The sequence below is a fragment of the Crotalus tigris genome, unplaced genomic scaffold, assembly GCF_016545835.1.
Source record: "Crotalus tigris isolate CLP2741 ecotype Arizona unplaced genomic scaffold, ASM1654583v1 scf7180000017568.12009008, whole genome shotgun sequence".
NCBI classification, from domain to species: domain Eukaryota; kingdom Metazoa; phylum Chordata; class Lepidosauria; order Squamata; family Viperidae; genus Crotalus; species Crotalus tigris.
The window spans coordinates 317,667-334,302 of record NW_024096478.1 but is presented as its reverse complement, the minus strand read 5'-3'; the positions used below and the strand labels follow the sequence as shown (position 1 = coordinate 334,302).

Below are 16,636 nucleotides of genomic sequence, written 5' to 3'. Positions count from 1 at the left end.
TAGCCGGTTACCTAGGCATCTATTTGCAGATCCTAAAATACCTTTTATTTATCCCTTCTTCACCTCCTTTGCTTATTGTAAGTTAATAATTTGGGGTTAGGCAGAATTTCTGAAGATACTAGATGTTTTATAGCATAAAATGATTTTTATGTAGTTTAATGTTTCTCTGGTCAAAAATTGAATAGAAAAATGACAAAATGAGAAACCACCTGCCCAGACATTTCTAGATAACACATTTTGCCTGTGTTTAATAGCAACTAATAACTCAGTGGAAGAAATAATGAATTAAAGCATTTAGTCAAATATATTTCAATGTGTGTTTGTTTTTAGAAGCAGAAATCATATATGAGAATTTTCTGGAATGAGTTAGAAAGCCAATTAATAATAACTACTAGATTAATTGTTTTGTGGAGCATTCAGTGTGACAAAAGGTCACAAAAGTTGTGAATTTATGTAAAGAAATGGCACTATAACATGTCAACATTATTCATCTAATTGTGTTCTTTGCTAGCTATAATTTTCTGAACCATATTTATGGAGATACCAATGATATATTAATATAATCTTGAAATCCTAAGAAGATAAAATGATGAAGCTGCATTTTCATGCAGTTCCAGCTAAAGGTGTTCAAATGCACACTAGATGCCAGTTATTATCTAAGAATGTAGAAGTATATCCAGATCTAAAAACTACCGAACTAGTGTTTCTAAAACAGGGTCCAGTCTTACTGAAGATCTTTCCCTTTTATCTTTACAGCAGCCACTATCTGTTTTTATCTAAAATGAACTTAAATTTATTTTTTTTTTCATTCAGTATTTGCATTAGTCAGAAACAGCATAATCTCTTTTTGACAAAATCATTTGGAAGTCATTGTTTCCAACTATAAACATTACTAACATTTGCAGACACATGAAATGGTAAATATACCTCATGTACAGTTTCTTTCTTTTTTAAAATATGTGGATATATCAGTGTTTTAACTTCAAACAGCATATAAACAGAAAGGTGATATAATTGAACAAAGGAACTATGAAAAAATGAGCTTGCAATCATTTATTCAACAAAAAAAATAACAGATTACCATTACCATTACATTCTGTGGAAAAAGCAAGTACACTTTTGGCAGAAGCAACTTCAGTAGGCATTTCTTATAATAGATCTACCAGTCTCTGACATTGACTGGGAGGAATTTTATCAGCCATGCAATGTTTTGAGGGACTTCTGGCAGGCACAGCCCATTTGAAATCATCCCATAGTATCTTGATGGGATTTAGATCTGAGCTTTGACTTGGTCAATCCAGAGCCCTCCATTTCCTCTCCTTTTTCTCCTCCAGCCATTCATTGATAGTTTTACTGGAATGTTTAGGGTCATTGTCATACTGCAAGGTTGAGCTTCAATCTTCTGACAGATGGCCTCACATCATCTTCAAGCACTCTTTGGTGCAATGAAGAATTCATAGTGGATCTTATGATAGTGAGTTGTCCAGGCCTTGATACAGTAAAACAACTCTACATTACATTTCCCCTATCCTGCTTTATAGTTGGTTATCAGGTTCTTCTGATGAAATACTGGCTTTGGTTTTTACCAACATGTTTTCTGTTATTGTGACCAAAATCTCGTATTTTTGCCTCATCTGTCTAGAGCAGACATGTCAAACTCACGACGTCATGTGACATCGTGCGACGTTATCGGAACATTTTCCGCATTGCCGGCAATGGGGTGGGCGCGGTTTTCTTGTGACGCATCCAGCCTGTAGGCTGGCAGTTTGACACCCCTGCTCTAGAGCACATTCTTTCAAAAGTCCTGGTTCTTTTTCTTTGTTGTTGGTGAGTGAACTTTACCCTTGCCCTGATGTTCTTTCTGGGCAGCAAAGATTTAACTTGTATAGATTCTTTCTAAAGCTAGACTCATGCACTTTGCCATCAATAGGAGTTAGAGTTACTTGTAAGTCATGGGTGGAATTCTGGAATTTTTAGAGATTTCTTTCAGCATCTTGCATGCTGCTCTTGAACTTGATGTGCTGGAATAGCTTGCCCTGAGCAAGTTGGCAGTTGTTTGAAATTTTCCACATTTGTAGATGACCTTCTGGATAGTAGAATGATTTATGTCCAGTTGTTTGGCAATCTTTTTAAATCACTTCAAACTCATTGTCATCTCTAACCTTCTTTCTGAAGACCTCAGAGAGTTTGTTTGATGTAGGCATGATGATACCACACATATCAATAAAAAAGGAAAAATCAAACTAAATATCTAAAATTTAAATAAGACAGGTTTCTCTCAGATCTCCTCTAAAAATGCTGTAATCATCTGCATCTGATCTGGTGCATCTGATCCTAATTTTGATATTTGAGGTAGGGATAAATGCAGGGCTGTATTTTAAGGGCAGCCATTTGTCTGAAATGGTATAGGGTTACCTCCCTGAGCAAGGGGTTGGACTTGATGACCTCGAAGGACCCTTCCAACTTTATTATTATTGTTATTGTTATTCCTTGACTTACAATCAGTTGGTTAGCAACTGTTCAAAGTTATGAGGGTGCTGAACAAATAGTGGTTACCATCAGTTCTTGGAGTTCCACCCATCCCAGCATTCCCATGATCCTGTGACTGAAATCTAAACACTTGGCAACTGGTTCACACTTATGAGCGGTTACAGCACTCTGTGATCATGTGATTGCCATTTGCAATCTTCCTTGCTGGCTTCCCCAGAAAGTCAGTGGGGAAGCCAACAGGAAAGGTCACAAATCACCGAGGTAAGTCTTCCCCCCTCCCCTCCCCCCAGCCCTTTTGTGCTCATGTTGGCCACTTGCACACCTTCTCTGACATACGTTGCATCCTCACCCACTTTCCCCAACGTGCACGCTCTCCAATCCACACCAAACACTCGCCAACCTGCATCCCTGCACACCTTCTACAACTCATGATACAGCTCTTACACACCCATCCTGACCCATGTAGGCCTCTCACATATATCCTTGCGCACCCTACCCCTACCTGGCAGCAGCCACTTACTTGCTCACTGGCATGGAACTTGCAACTTCCTGTCAGCTTCTTCACTGACTTTGATTTTTGGAAGCCAGCAGGAAGTTGCCTTGCCTAACAACCTTGGGCTTTGGTTAATAATGGCAATCAAGACTGCAAGGATTGGGATTAGCAACAGAAACTCTGGTCTTAAGTGCCACTGTAAGTCAAGGATTACCTGTACTTTTTCATATGCAAAATTTGCTTTTATGTTTACTTAAATTACACACAGGACTGCCAAATGTAAAAGGTGCATAATATTTGGTAGCTTTAGCTTTTCCTCTTAATATATTTTGTTAATAACCGAACTTTTTCTGTTTATTACAGGAAACTCAGCAATCTAACTTGGGCACTGGGGATCAAAGTAAGTACATTGTATTGAATTTTGATGTTTTAAATTCAGATTTCCTTTGGAAGGCTTTTTTTATATAAATAAACATTTTAACACTGATCTAGTGGGACTTTCATTGGGTGAAAGAACTGAATCACGTTGCTCGTGCATTCTTCCAGTCATGGTTGTATACTTGCTTGTTTAGTAGGACTTAAGATTAGAACATTTGACATCTTACAATTAATTTTGTATTTCCTTACATTTGCTCTATAGCTAAATTTGAGATTTTTTTCATGATATGTTTTGAGTCTGATAGATATTTGAAGCTATAGAAGTGATTCATGAATCCTATAATATCCACAAATATGCTGTCTTCTTGCTTCTCTAACTGAGACAGAATTGAAAACAGGCGATGTCTATGCCAGACCTTTTGAGATAATTTTCCTGTTCTTTTATTTTTTGCCACTGGGGTGATTCCAATTTAAAAAAAAAAATCTTTTAAAAAAACGATTGTTGTCAAAAATAGCATTCTGACTAGTATTGCTGCATGCAGTTTGAAATATCAAACTATTTTTCTATAACTTTGATGACTGATCTACTTCATGTATATAGGTGTGCTGTTGAGTGTTAGGGCTCGCAAACATCTTGACTTCTTTCTTTATTCCTCATCATGCCATGCCATATTTAACATTTAAAATGTATCTAACATTTTGCTAATATAGTGAGCTTGAATGTACAGGTAGTCCTCAACTTACGACTACAATTGAGCCCAAAATTTCCGTTACTAAGTGAAACATTTGTTAAGTGAGTTTTGCCCCATTTTATGACTTTTATTGCCACAGTTGTTAAGTGAATCACTGTAGTTGGCAAATTAGTAAATGATTGTTAAGTGAAACCGGTTTCCCTATTGACTTTACTTGTAAAAAGGTTGCAAAAAGTGATCACATGACCTCTGGACACTGCAATTGTCATAAATATGAGTTCAGCAACCAAGCATTTGAATTTTGATCCTATGACCCTGGGGATGCTACAGTGGTCGTGTGAAAAATGGTCATAAGTCACTTTTTTCAGTGATGTCATAACTTTGAATAGTCACTAAATGACTGTTGTAAGTCGAGGACTACCTGTACTGTATTTTGCTTATATTGAAATCCTGAACAAATGATGGTTGTTACAAAAGTGTCCCTTCATTCTCCCTGAAGCAGCACTCGCTTTTCATGGTCTGAAATAAGCAGACCATCCATTTACAAAGTTTTTTTTCTGAAATAATAAACTTGTCCAATCTTGCAACATCAATCTGAGCCATTATAGTCTGTAAAGGTATAATTTGGTTAGTGCATGTGTTTTCAGAGTTCATTTTTAAGCCATTATATTCTCTTCTGCTCAGAAAGATACAATCCTTCACTGAAAACATCTAATGGCCACCAGTCTAAGTCGTAAGTATGGCTATAATTCTGAGTGAATATAAACCAATTAGCCCTGGTTGTATTTTATACAAATACCTCTTCAAGATACCTGAGAGTCCGTCCTAGAGAATAGGAAATGACTGTGGGCCTAGGTTTCCATAATTTTTATTTTATTTAATATTTTTTTTATTGTAAAGATATGTCCGGTTTACTTGGCAGCAATATAGAAATGTTTGGAATAGGATGTTTTTGATTTCCAGTCCAGCCTATTGCCCTGATGTTTGCTGGGAGTCCACCACTTAAGTACTATCCAGGTCCATTCTTTCTTAGCTTCCAAGTCCAGACTAAATCAATCAGATGTTGCCATCTGTTTTGAGTTATTGGCCTTACTAGTCTTACTGAATTTTCTAGCCTTGTATGTGAGATCAAGGACATTCTAGAATTGAGGCTTCCCAATGGTTTGGCAATCCAAACAACTGTAGAGCTGATGTTTCCTATTTTTACTTTAGACCAGGGGTGTCAACCTGCCGGCCCACAGGCCGGTTTTATCATACCGGAGCCACGCCCACCCTATTGCCAGCAATGGTGAAAAAGCTCCGTGACGTCGTGAGTTTGACATGCCTGCTGGACAGACTGACAGTTTGAATACTTTATGGTTCAACATTTAAACGGCAATCTCAGACTTCTTCTCCAGGGTTGTTTTTATAGCTTATAGCATTACTGTAAGTGCAGTGCAGTTGCAGGGATGATTCCATTTTTCCCCAGCTTGAACAGAAGAGCCCTTACCACATAAATATGTTGAGCAGGTTTCAGGGTCCTACTAAAACCGTACTTGTTTGTAGAGACAAACATCTCTTGTTCATCCCTGAGATTATTTAGAAATATTCTCAAATACTGCTTCTGATTGTCCATGCCACATAGAACTTATGAGAATAAACCAGGTAACTGGTGTCTTGTATTAAGAGTTTGAAACTCATATACCTCCTATGCAGTCTGTAGTAGTTACAATCCATTTCTTTACCTTTAGGGTCTTTTCTGCTATATGTGTAAAAGTCAAGTCTGAATATAAATAAAATATCATTCAATCTAAGTTTAATTTTTACTTTGAAGTCTTTTAGCTTGAAAATGTTTAACCCAATTTCTGTTTCTGTTCCAGATGTGAATCAAACCAGACAAAGTAAGATATTACGTTTGTTATCGTGGTATGGTTTATCATTTTATGTAACGTCTTAATTTTTTTTAAAAAAATGAATATTTTGTTCAGATTTAATTATATGTAAAGCATTCAAAACCCAGGTCTTGAATATTCAAAGTAAGGCATGAAAAAATGAAATATGAGTTAATAGCTTTTAATTCAGTTAAAAAGTTATAACAGTTCCTACATTGTAAATCTAAAAATAGGTTTTAGCTTGCTATCTACTACATCAGTTTTTCTTGGGATCATTTGTAAAATTATTATCTATAGCCTCAGTGATGCTAGTTACTTATATTATAATTGTTGAAACAATTATTACAGTCTGATCAATTGTTTATGGTTTAATATTGACTGATTTTTAAATTTTGGTTAGATATTGCAGCATCTAGATATGATTGCAACATAGTTTGAACTTTGTTAGTGCTAGTTCCATGTTGTTTTTTGAGATACGATTTTTTACAATTAATGCTTGCATTTTCAGAATAACTATTGGGCTTTGGTAGCATTGTAAGTCCTTACTTGGAGTAGTATTTCAGTTTAATAATAAAGGAAAATAGACATTATCACGATATGGTGTATCTGATGATATTTTTAACAAAATTGTTTCTTCCATCTCTCTCTCCCCCCCCCCCCCCAGTGTTCTGATAAATGATTTGAAACTCAGCAGCAGTGAAGACAGTGATGGTGAACAGGTTATTATTACTATTAATTTTGGTTCTGCCTTTTTTACTCCCAAATTGAACAGCCTTGTGACATAATCAAAATACTTAATATAAATACAAAAATGAAATTAATCCAAGGCAAGACAAAAATAAAAACAAATTTAAAGCACAGTTTTAAATTACAGCACAATTAAAACCTGCTCTAGGAAAGCCTACTTAAATAATAAATTCATTATTTATTAAAAAAAAAGATAGTGAAGCTGTCAGGCTCACTTCCATGCCTCAGTTGAAAAAGCTGCCATGTGGTTTCCCAGCCATGTCCTTAGTGGCAAATCCTTGAAATGGGACTACACTCCTCTGTGTTGGTATTCAAGTCTTTTATGGTATTCACCTTCTAGGGCAGGGGTAGGCAACCTTGGCTCTTTTATGACTCGTGGACTTCAACTCCCAGCTTGGCTGGCTCAGAAATTCTGAGAGTTGAAGTCCACGAGTCATAAAAGAGCAAAGATTGCCTATCCCTGTTCTAGGGCAATCCCATGTAAAATACATTAGTGTACTCTTAACTTGGACATGGTGAAAACATGGGCAGATCGTCCTCGACTTACAACCACTTGTTGAGCCCAAAATATCCATTGCTAAACAAATCCGTGTTAAGTGAGTTGTGCCCCATCTACAAACTTTTTTGCCACTGTTTTTAAGAGAATTAAGCAGTTGTCAAGCAAATCTGGCTACCCCGTTAACTTTGCTTGTCAGAAGCTCCCTCGGAAAGTCGCAAACGACAAGTCCAGGATTCTGGGATGCTGCAAGCTGGAGGAAGGTTGCAAGTCATGACCATGGGGTGCTGCAACTGTCATATGTGTGAACCAGTTGCCAAGCATCCAAATTGTGATCATATCGCAGGGGTAGTATGTCGGTTGTAACTTTTGAGGACAGTTCATAAGTCACTTTGTTTAGCGCTATTGTCCCAGGGTTACCTGTATAGTAAAGTATACCTCTAGCCAGAGAAAGTTGTCCACTACAGGTAGTTCTCAACTTACAACATGAAGTTACAACATATTGGGGAAAAAAGCGACTTATGACCACTTTTCAAACTTATGACTATTGCAGTAGCCCCACGGTCACATGATCAAAATTCAGATGCTTAGCAACTGATTCATATTTATGATGGTTACAGGTTCCACATGGTCCAATTGTGACCTTTTGACAAAGTCAGTGGGGAAGCCAGATTCACTTAAGAACCAGATTACTAACTTATCAACTGCAGTGATTCACTTAATAACTGTGACAAGAAAAGTCATAAAATTTAACAAGTGTCTTGCTTACCAACAGAAATTTTGGGCTCAGTTGTCGTAAATCAAGAACCACCTGTACTGATTAAAGCATTTATTAAAAACCTTTCCCTCTTGAATTCAAGAATAAATTAGAAGTAGTAGGGCTGTGCAGTGCTTTAGGTTCTGTTGTGAGCGTGGGAGCATTAATTCAATCCCTGTCCAGTGCATTAAAACAGCTTTGTCCTTATCCAGAAAGATTGATTTGCTGTAGGGAGACTTCCTGCCCAATCATATAAACAGATGTCTCTGCTTTAGTAGGTCCCAAATAGGTGCTGTGTTCATACCCCTAGACTCTTAGGAAAGGACTTCTTCCTAACAGAATCAAAAACATTGCATAGACCTGGCAGGACAAAAAAATGTAATAAACTATATCACTAGTGAAAAATAATGGGCACTATAAAAAACCTGGAGAAAATGTTCAATCAAGTGTTACAAAAAGAAAGTCAGTGGGAGGTTTCATGGCAGATGAATTACCTCAGTTAGAAACATTACACTGTTTTCTGTCATTTATTTCATTTCAAGTAAAACTTTAAAAATTGAAAACCAACACTGTGATTGTGCACATAAGTGTATTTACTTCAGGTACCAGTCATAGGAAGAAACGTTGGGTTATTTTGAGAGAAAAAATGAACAAATCTATGATATATCTATTCATGCAAAGTGTGAAGCAGTATGTAGACTATGAGTTGACAATCTAATTTCAGATTGTTTTCCTTAAGTTTTCATTTATACAGATGATTCATCTTTATCCATGTCATAAAACACTAACAAAGCTATTATTACCGTAATAATGGTAACAGATTAGCGGATTAGTCAGTGCTAATCCACATTTTTTCTTTACTTACAGGATTTTGATAAGACAGTACCAAGAGGTACACCCGGAAGGTAGGTAGATATAGTATCTGGCAGTATGCAGTTATAGTAAAGTAATATGCATAGTAGTTGCATGTAATCTACTTTTGAGAATTGTGTTTGAAACAGAGAGGCAGTGGAACTTTATCTGCAAATAGTTGTTTGGTTACTTGCTCTTCAAGCTATGAATAATATTGGGCATAACCATAGAGAAATATGACAAGGGGACAGTCTATTTGATGTTGCACATCTTGACTGCTGCTAGACTGGCATTTGCACAAAAATGGAAGAACAAAGAAACTCCCACAGAGGAAGAGTTACTATATAAAATACTATCTTGCGCTGAAATGGACAGGCTTACGATGGAACTGAAGGATAAGAGTGGATCAGAATAGTTTGAAATCTGGGACAAATTTTACTATTGGTGGGAATCGAGGAGGACTGTTGGTGTTACAGATTAACGTTATATAATCTTAGGCCAGCAAATAGAGAAATGAATTAAGTATTTTATAAATAATACATATGTATTTATAGAGATAAAGAACTAAATGTAAGAAGAGAAATAATTGGATAGAAATGTTTATACTGGAATGTTACATCATGTCCAATGTTTTTTTTTAACTGTATTATAAATAAAAAACTTTTTAAAAAAGCTATGGATAATATTTTAAGATTTTAAAACCTCTCAACCTTTGTTCTTCATTCTTTTTTTCCTCTTTTAGTAATTCTGAACCTTCCCAGCATACAAGTGAAGGAGCAGATAATTCTAGGGATGACTCAAGTAGCCATAGCGGTTCTGAAAGCAGTTCAGGTTCAGACTCGGAAAGTGAAAGTAGTTCCAGTGACAGCGAGGCAAATGAGCCTTCTCAAAGTGCATCTCCTGAGGTAATTTTTTTTCCCCCTCTGCCTTTCAAATAGTGTTATGGCTAGCAATCATGACATTAATTGTCCTCAGGTACTTTAATAAACAGCAATAACTCTTTATGTTACAGGTTTACTGAATCCATTAATTACTTTATACAGATGATCTTTTTTTCAATCAAAACCTGCCTAGCTCAGGGTGTATAACATCCTTCTTTCTAACAGCACACATTGTCTGATGCCTATTTAGCTTAAAATCAAAAAGCTACTGGTGATTTCTATTTACTCTCAGAATTTCCAAAGTTTGCAGAAGTAAATGTATTATTCAATTTGTTCTGATTACCTTTTAAATTTTGCCAAATCTTAACCTGTAAATTAACATTTGTATATTGAGAAAGCTAGAGGAGCTCTTCTGGTTCATGGAAATGGAATCCCCAAATTCACAACAAACACCAAAGGCAGGAATTTGTGGGTGACTTGATTAACTTTACACTTAAGATACAAGTAGTCCTTCACTGAAACAATTTGTTCAAAGTTACCACAGCTCTGAAAAAAATATGACTTATGACTGCACTTATGACCGTCACAGCATTTCTACGGTCACATGATCAAAATTTGGGTGTTTGGCAACTGTTGTGTATTTATGACTGTTGCAGCTCCCTGGGGTCATGTGATCACCATTTGAGACTTTCCAGTTGGCTTCTGACAAGGAAAGTCAATGAAGGAAGCTGATTTGTTTAACAGCCATGCAATTCACTTCACAACGGCAGTGATTCACTTAGCAAATGTGACAGAAAAGGTCATAACATCAGACACGATTCACTTAATAATCGCCTTGTTTAGCCATGGAAATTCTGGTTCCAGTTATGGGTCAGGGGTCGAGTACAAAAAGTTACATTGTACAAAAAGTTACATTGACAGTTATAAAGAAGGAAATAAGGTTGTGGGATATAGATGGCATTGATCTGATCAAACAACAGTTGTATCTTCTGGAGGGAGAGTGGAGTAAAATGGTTGTGTGCACATGCGCACACCTTGATGATTTAAAAATGTCCTCCTTGTAGTATTATGGCACAGGGATAACCCAAAATGAAGGAGAGGAAAAATGTTTTTCCTTTTCCATTCTTCAGAATGATTGCCTCGTTGCTTGTTTGTTTAAAATGTGCTAATGGTTATAATGAATATCCAAGCTGCTGAAAATGTTATATTCTAAAAAAAAATGTATTATGAGTAACAAAGCAAATGTCAAAACAATAAACAACAAATATAGGTAGTCCTCAGCTTACGACAGCTCATTTAATGATCGTTCAGAGTTACCATGGCACTGAAAAAAAGTGACTTATGACTGTCTTTACACTTAACAACCATTTCATAGCCCTATGGTCACATGATCAACATTCAGATGCTTGGCAACTGACTGGCATATTTATGACAATTGCAGTGTCCCGGGATCATGTGATCCCCTTTTGTGACCTTCTCACAAGCAGTTGGTGGGGAAGCCAGATTCACTTTACAGCCATGTTTCTAACTTAGCAACTGCAGTGATTCACTTAACAACTGTGGTAAGAAAGGTTGTAAAATGGGGCAAAACTCACCGAACTGTCTCGCTTAGCAACAGAAATTTTGGGCTCAATTGCGGTCGTACGTCAAGGACTACCTTTAGTCAGGGTTGACTCTGACAAGAAACTAGATATCCAAATTGCATAGTGAAGCTTCTGTTCTGTGCTAGCTGAGCTCCTAGGAACAGCTCTCTTGGAAGAGAGGATTGTGCTGCTGATTTGTAGTCATTTATTACTGTATCAGCCATTTTGGTTAACACTGAATCTTCTTGTTTGAAAAGAGCAGTGCTTCCTTCCAGGTAGATGGTATAAATTGTTGAGGTGAATTCTGTAATTCGGATGCAGTTCTCTTAGTTGAGAAATCTAGCAAGCTGTGGCAGCCCTCCTCTCATTTCTAGATGATCCTCTTTTCAAATTTGGATGCGGTCACAGCCTTTGTGCCATAGGGAAGAACTGAGCAAAATAATCCTTGTTTTTCCAGGCTGTATTCATGCAGAATTTTGTCATTTGGGTTTTCCTTTTTTCTTTCTTTAGCCTGAGCCGCCTCCAACCAATAAGTGGCAACTTGACAACTGGCTAAACAAGGTGAACCCACACAAAGTATCACCAGCGTCTTCCATTGACAGTAACATCCCATCAACCCAAGGTTACAAAAAAGAGGGGAGAGATCAGAGCACAGGGGGAGGATATGCAGACCAAAGTGGATCGAAGGATTCCATATCCTCCACCCCCGGGAGAGATTCCAAAGGTAGCCAGAAAGGATCAGAGAGCAATCGTGGTCGACAGAAGTCACCTGCTCAAAGCGACAGTGCGATCCAAAGGAGGACTGTAGGCAAGAAACAGCCCAAAAAAGCAGAGAAACCGTCGGTAGAAGAGCCCAGAGGGGGCCTGAAAATAGAAAGTGAAACCCCCCTGGATATGGCAACAAACATACCTTCTAACAGACACAAGGCAGCCACCAAAGGCTCCAGGAAACCAAATATAAAAAAGGAGCCTAAACCGTCCCCTCGGCCTACCACAGAGAAGAAGAAATGCAAGGTGGCAAACAAATCCGCCCAGAAATCCAAGGAATTCATTGAAACAGATACCTCCTCCTCTGATTCTGATGAGAATGAGAGCCTTCCTCCTTCGTCACAAACCCCCAAATATTCTGACAGCAATAGGACTCCTGTTAAACCCTCCATAGAGGAGGATGACAGTTTTTTACGGCAACGAATGTTCTCTCCTATGGAAGAGAAGGAACTCCTTTCACCGCTCAGTGATCCTGATGAAAGATATCCTCTTATTGTGAAGATTGACTTGAGCCTCCTAACCAGAATACCAGGGAAGCCTTACAGGGAGACAGATCTATCAAAATCGGAGAGAAAAAATGTGTGCGAGAAGCATCCGAGAGAACCCCAGAAAATAACTTCTGAGAAAAGTTCCACCAAGGGCAGAAAAAAGCATAAATTATGTCAGGTCAGTTTTCAGCACGAAGATCTGGACTTGTCATCAGAACTGAACATTTAATAAAGTAGTTTTTAAAGTTGATGGCCTTGATCCAGAGGTTATTTTGTGTTATCTCCGTCTAATGTAACTCACAGGGTTGTGGAGGAAAATAGGGAGGAGAAAGTATGGTGCCTTGAGTTCCTAAAAATGATGCACAATCCAAATAAATAAATGTTAAAAGTGTTCACAAATAAGTACTGTTCTTTACAGCATTGATGCAGAGGTCTTAAAGCCTTGTACAGATCTATCCATATAAGCAGGATGGAATAATAGATTTTGGTACAGTCCTTTGTGGACATAGTGTCTGTAGCATCATTAGTAAAGGTGGACAATTTTGTTTCATTTTTTAGAAAAAATTGCATTAATTTTATTAAACTTCAAGAACATTGCAATTTTTTTAATCCTTAGCAGTAGTACATAAATAACTAGGTAGTTTAAGGTAGATAGGTAAGTAATTCTTTTTTCCTGTGTGGTTTATTTTTTAAATTATTTTGTTTTATTATATAATAATATATTTGCATAGTTATATTGCTATATAATGTTAATTTCATTTTAATGAGAAGACATACTCATGTTTTTAGATCTGATTTAATACATTATTAATGATCACAGTACTGTTTTGGCTTTGAATCATACCGGGTCAATGTAATGATTACAAAGGCCAGGGGAAAGATGTAGCTGCTTTAATGAGTTCCTCACAAATGCCACATGAGCATCTCTTATTGCACTTTTTCCCTTTTGAAGCCAAAGCAATACAAAGCCCTACTAACTTAATAGCTTAGTAATAAAAATATTCTTCTTACATGTTTTTGGAAACACTGTAGTAAATGGGACTGGACATTTCCATTTTTAGACAATGATGTTGTCAGCATAGCAAGAATTGTAGCCATTTTGATGGGTTTGTGGTCAATGAAAAGTGAGGTGTCACATTTGTTTATATTCATCAAATTAAGCAGTATTTCTCGTACCTTGGCATCATACATCATCAGTGTATATTATATACTTATAATTTTGTGAGGAATATTATTTTTAACAGTTGTAAGGAATTATGGGTAGTAGGCTGGTAAAAAATGGAAGAAATAGCAGTTAATAAGTTGGTTGCCAACTTCTTAAAAAGCAACTCAGCCCAAATGGGGAGAAATATGGGGGAAAAAACATAGTATTCAAAGAAATTTTGCCTTAACTGAAAATGAGGCTGGGAAATATCTAATATAATTTCTAAGAATTTATATTTACCCTAGGGGAGCATTAAAGCTACCTTCTTGAAATCTGAGGTATTTTTGCTTCCTTGTTCTTGCCCAGCTACAGAATTATTGAGAAAAGCTGCTTTGCCAAGATTGTTATCACTTATCAGGGTCTAGGGCAGGGGTCTGGAACCTTGACAACTTTAAGACTTGTGGACTTCAGCTCCCAGGATAGCTGGCTGAGGAATTCTGGGAGCTGAAGTCCACAAGTCTTAAAGTTGTCAAGGTTCCAGACTCCTGGTCTGGGATAACTCGCTACGGCCAACTCTCCGCGGCTAACTTGCCATGGCCATCTCACTGCAACCAAATCGCTGCGGGACAACTCGCCATGGCCAACTTGCCATGGGACAAGACTTTACACTCATATCAAGAAATGGTGGAATAGAATAATTAAAGAAGTGATGCCAAACAAAGGACAAAATGAAATACGAATGATTATTAAAATATTTTTTTTATTATTTTAAATATTGAAATCGAATTGTTGAGTTATCCTGCAGCGAGTTGGCCGTGGTGAGTTGTCCCATGGTGAATTGACCCTTGGTGAGTTGGCTGTGGCAAGTTCTCCCATCCGCATTCATACCATCCCAATGTTGTCAGTGGCAATTCTTTAAGGGTTGTGATGATTTATAGAAAAATCCGTATAGTTGAGATTATTAAATTTTGTCTTGGTAATTATCTCTCAAATGTTCTGTCATAGAACGCAGAAGACAGCAGAGGCACTGAAAGCAAGAAAACTAAACTGGAAGAAAAACCTTCTTCAGCCCACAAGACTTCTAGTAATAGAGAGTGAGTAACTTTCCAAGCTATAGTACACAAGTACATGGTGTAAGCACGTTCTTATGTATTCAGTTTCTAGTTTTCATTTCATCCAGGGATCAAACAAATAACTTCTTTAAAAATTCCATTATATAGTATCATTTGAACAAGCACTGGTGCCAAGTTTATCTTCTTACACCTTTAATATTTCCACTGCAGTTTTTAAATCTTTGGGAGAACATTTTTAAGAGACACTATTCCAAATATTAGGGCATGTGCATCTTTCTGGATTATAGAATACTTTATTTGGAGACTTTCAACAAAGTGCTTCCAGCTGCTATGATGCCCCTGGAACTTTCTATACCCTTTGTTTGATTTTTTTTGTTTTTTTATTCTTATTTTCAAACTTCCCAATAGTCAAAGCTTTTGGGCAGTTTATATTTTAACACATTAAAAGAAAAACAATTTATGTAAAAATATCTGTACCACTTTTATATATTGGTTATTACTTAATTTGATTTATAGGAGCAACATTTTAAAAAATGCTTTCTAAGCCTCTGCTGTTTTTCTGTCTCCTTACTATCATTGCAAGGTATCATTGCAAGATGTAAACCGTTTCAAGTAAGCCCGCCCTTTTGCAAATGACAGATGGTGATTTTGTCAAATGCTGATGGTATTCATGTGGTGCTCCAGATGTGTTGGGATTGCACCCATTTATATGATCTCTGGATATTGCAACTGGTCTTTTGCTCAATCTGAGATAATTGTGTCAGACTAAAGCCATTCTCTTTCTCAAATATAATAGTTTGATAAAATAAGCTTATTGTTTTGGAGCTAATGGTGCAAAAGCAAAAAAAAAAAAAATCCTTTACGCAAAATTAAGTACAAAATCTTTAATTCTGTTTCCTATTTTATTTTGGGGGGGACAGGTCTTCAAAACAAAGCACTGTTAAAGAGAAGGATCTTCTCCCATCTCCAGCCACAACCTCAGTTGTTGCAAAAGATCCAAAGCAAGAGCATGGATCTCGGAAAAGGACGATCAGTCAGTCTTCTTCCTTGAAATCAGGCAGTAATAGTAACAAAGATAATAGCAGCACTAAAAGTAACTCATCTAAGCAAAAGAAGACAGAAGGAAAGGCTTCAAATAACACTAAAGAAACAAAGGTAAAAAACTTCAATTACTGATTATAGCTTGTTTTTGGAGTCTTTAAATCTTGTGTGAAATTCAGCATATATAAACTTTATTTTTAAAAAATGTCCTGCATTAAAGCTCACGCCTGCCACTATTCTTATTCCTAATACAAGAGGCATATACCTAGTTGCCTTACACGTCGTGCCCCTCTATATAAAACTGGTACATCCATGTGATTTGGAGCATTGCATCATTTGAGTCTCTAAATGCGTAAATACCCAAAGACCCCTTCCCTTTAGCTGAGTTTAAGGTGTTGGGGGAACAGATCAGCTTTGTGTAGACAATATTGAGAGCTAAGCTAATTGATATGATCCCAATTAATGTTGTTGATATTCCTAAATAAGCTTACATTTTCACAGCAGTTAAATAGTTGAATATTTAATCCAAGGATATACAGATGTGGCAAACATATTGATAGCCATCCACTTCCATCTCTCCATGCCAACTTGCCATGAAATAAATTCAGGCATTGCAGAATATGATTTTGTCCATTTTGCAAATTCTACTACTATTTTTAGATGAAATGCTTTTTAAATACAGCATATGTTTGGGGTGGAAAAACAGAATTAAATGGGATGAAGCTGATTTTTTTTGTCAAATATTTGCTGCAGAGTCTATCTCAACATAAGTTAGTATACTGTTACAGAGACAACAAAGGTTTATCATTAAAGTATTAAATGATGCAAAATAATTATTGTACTAACAGTCTTCTTGCAAATTATAATAACACCATTATTATA

The 16,636-nt window shown here is 36.7% G+C and overlaps 1 protein-coding gene across 8 annotated transcripts in view; it reads left to right on the top strand.

Annotated features, from left to right (window-relative positions):
• Window positions 1–16,636, top strand: part of AFF4 (AF4/FMR2 family member 4) — a 72,598-nt gene that overhangs the window by 34,982 nt on the left and 20,980 nt on the right. For all 8 annotated transcript variants that reach the window (XM_039351154.1, XM_039351137.1, XM_039351145.1 and 5 more), the window contains 9 exons: window positions 3,347–3,383; window positions 4,738–4,786; window positions 5,913–5,933; window positions 6,589–6,643; window positions 8,792–8,829; window positions 9,519–9,681; window positions 11,751–12,674; window positions 14,646–14,734; window positions 15,634–15,868. In XM_039351154.1, coding sequence (XP_039207088.1) covers window positions 3,347–3,383; window positions 4,738–4,786; window positions 5,913–5,933; window positions 6,589–6,643; window positions 8,792–8,829; window positions 9,519–9,681; window positions 11,751–12,674; window positions 14,646–14,734; window positions 15,634–15,868 — 1,611 coding nt within the window. The remainder of the gene's footprint in view (window positions 1–3,346; window positions 3,384–4,737; window positions 4,787–5,912; window positions 5,934–6,588; window positions 6,644–8,791; window positions 8,830–9,518; window positions 9,682–11,750; window positions 12,675–14,645; window positions 14,735–15,633; window positions 15,869–16,636) is intronic.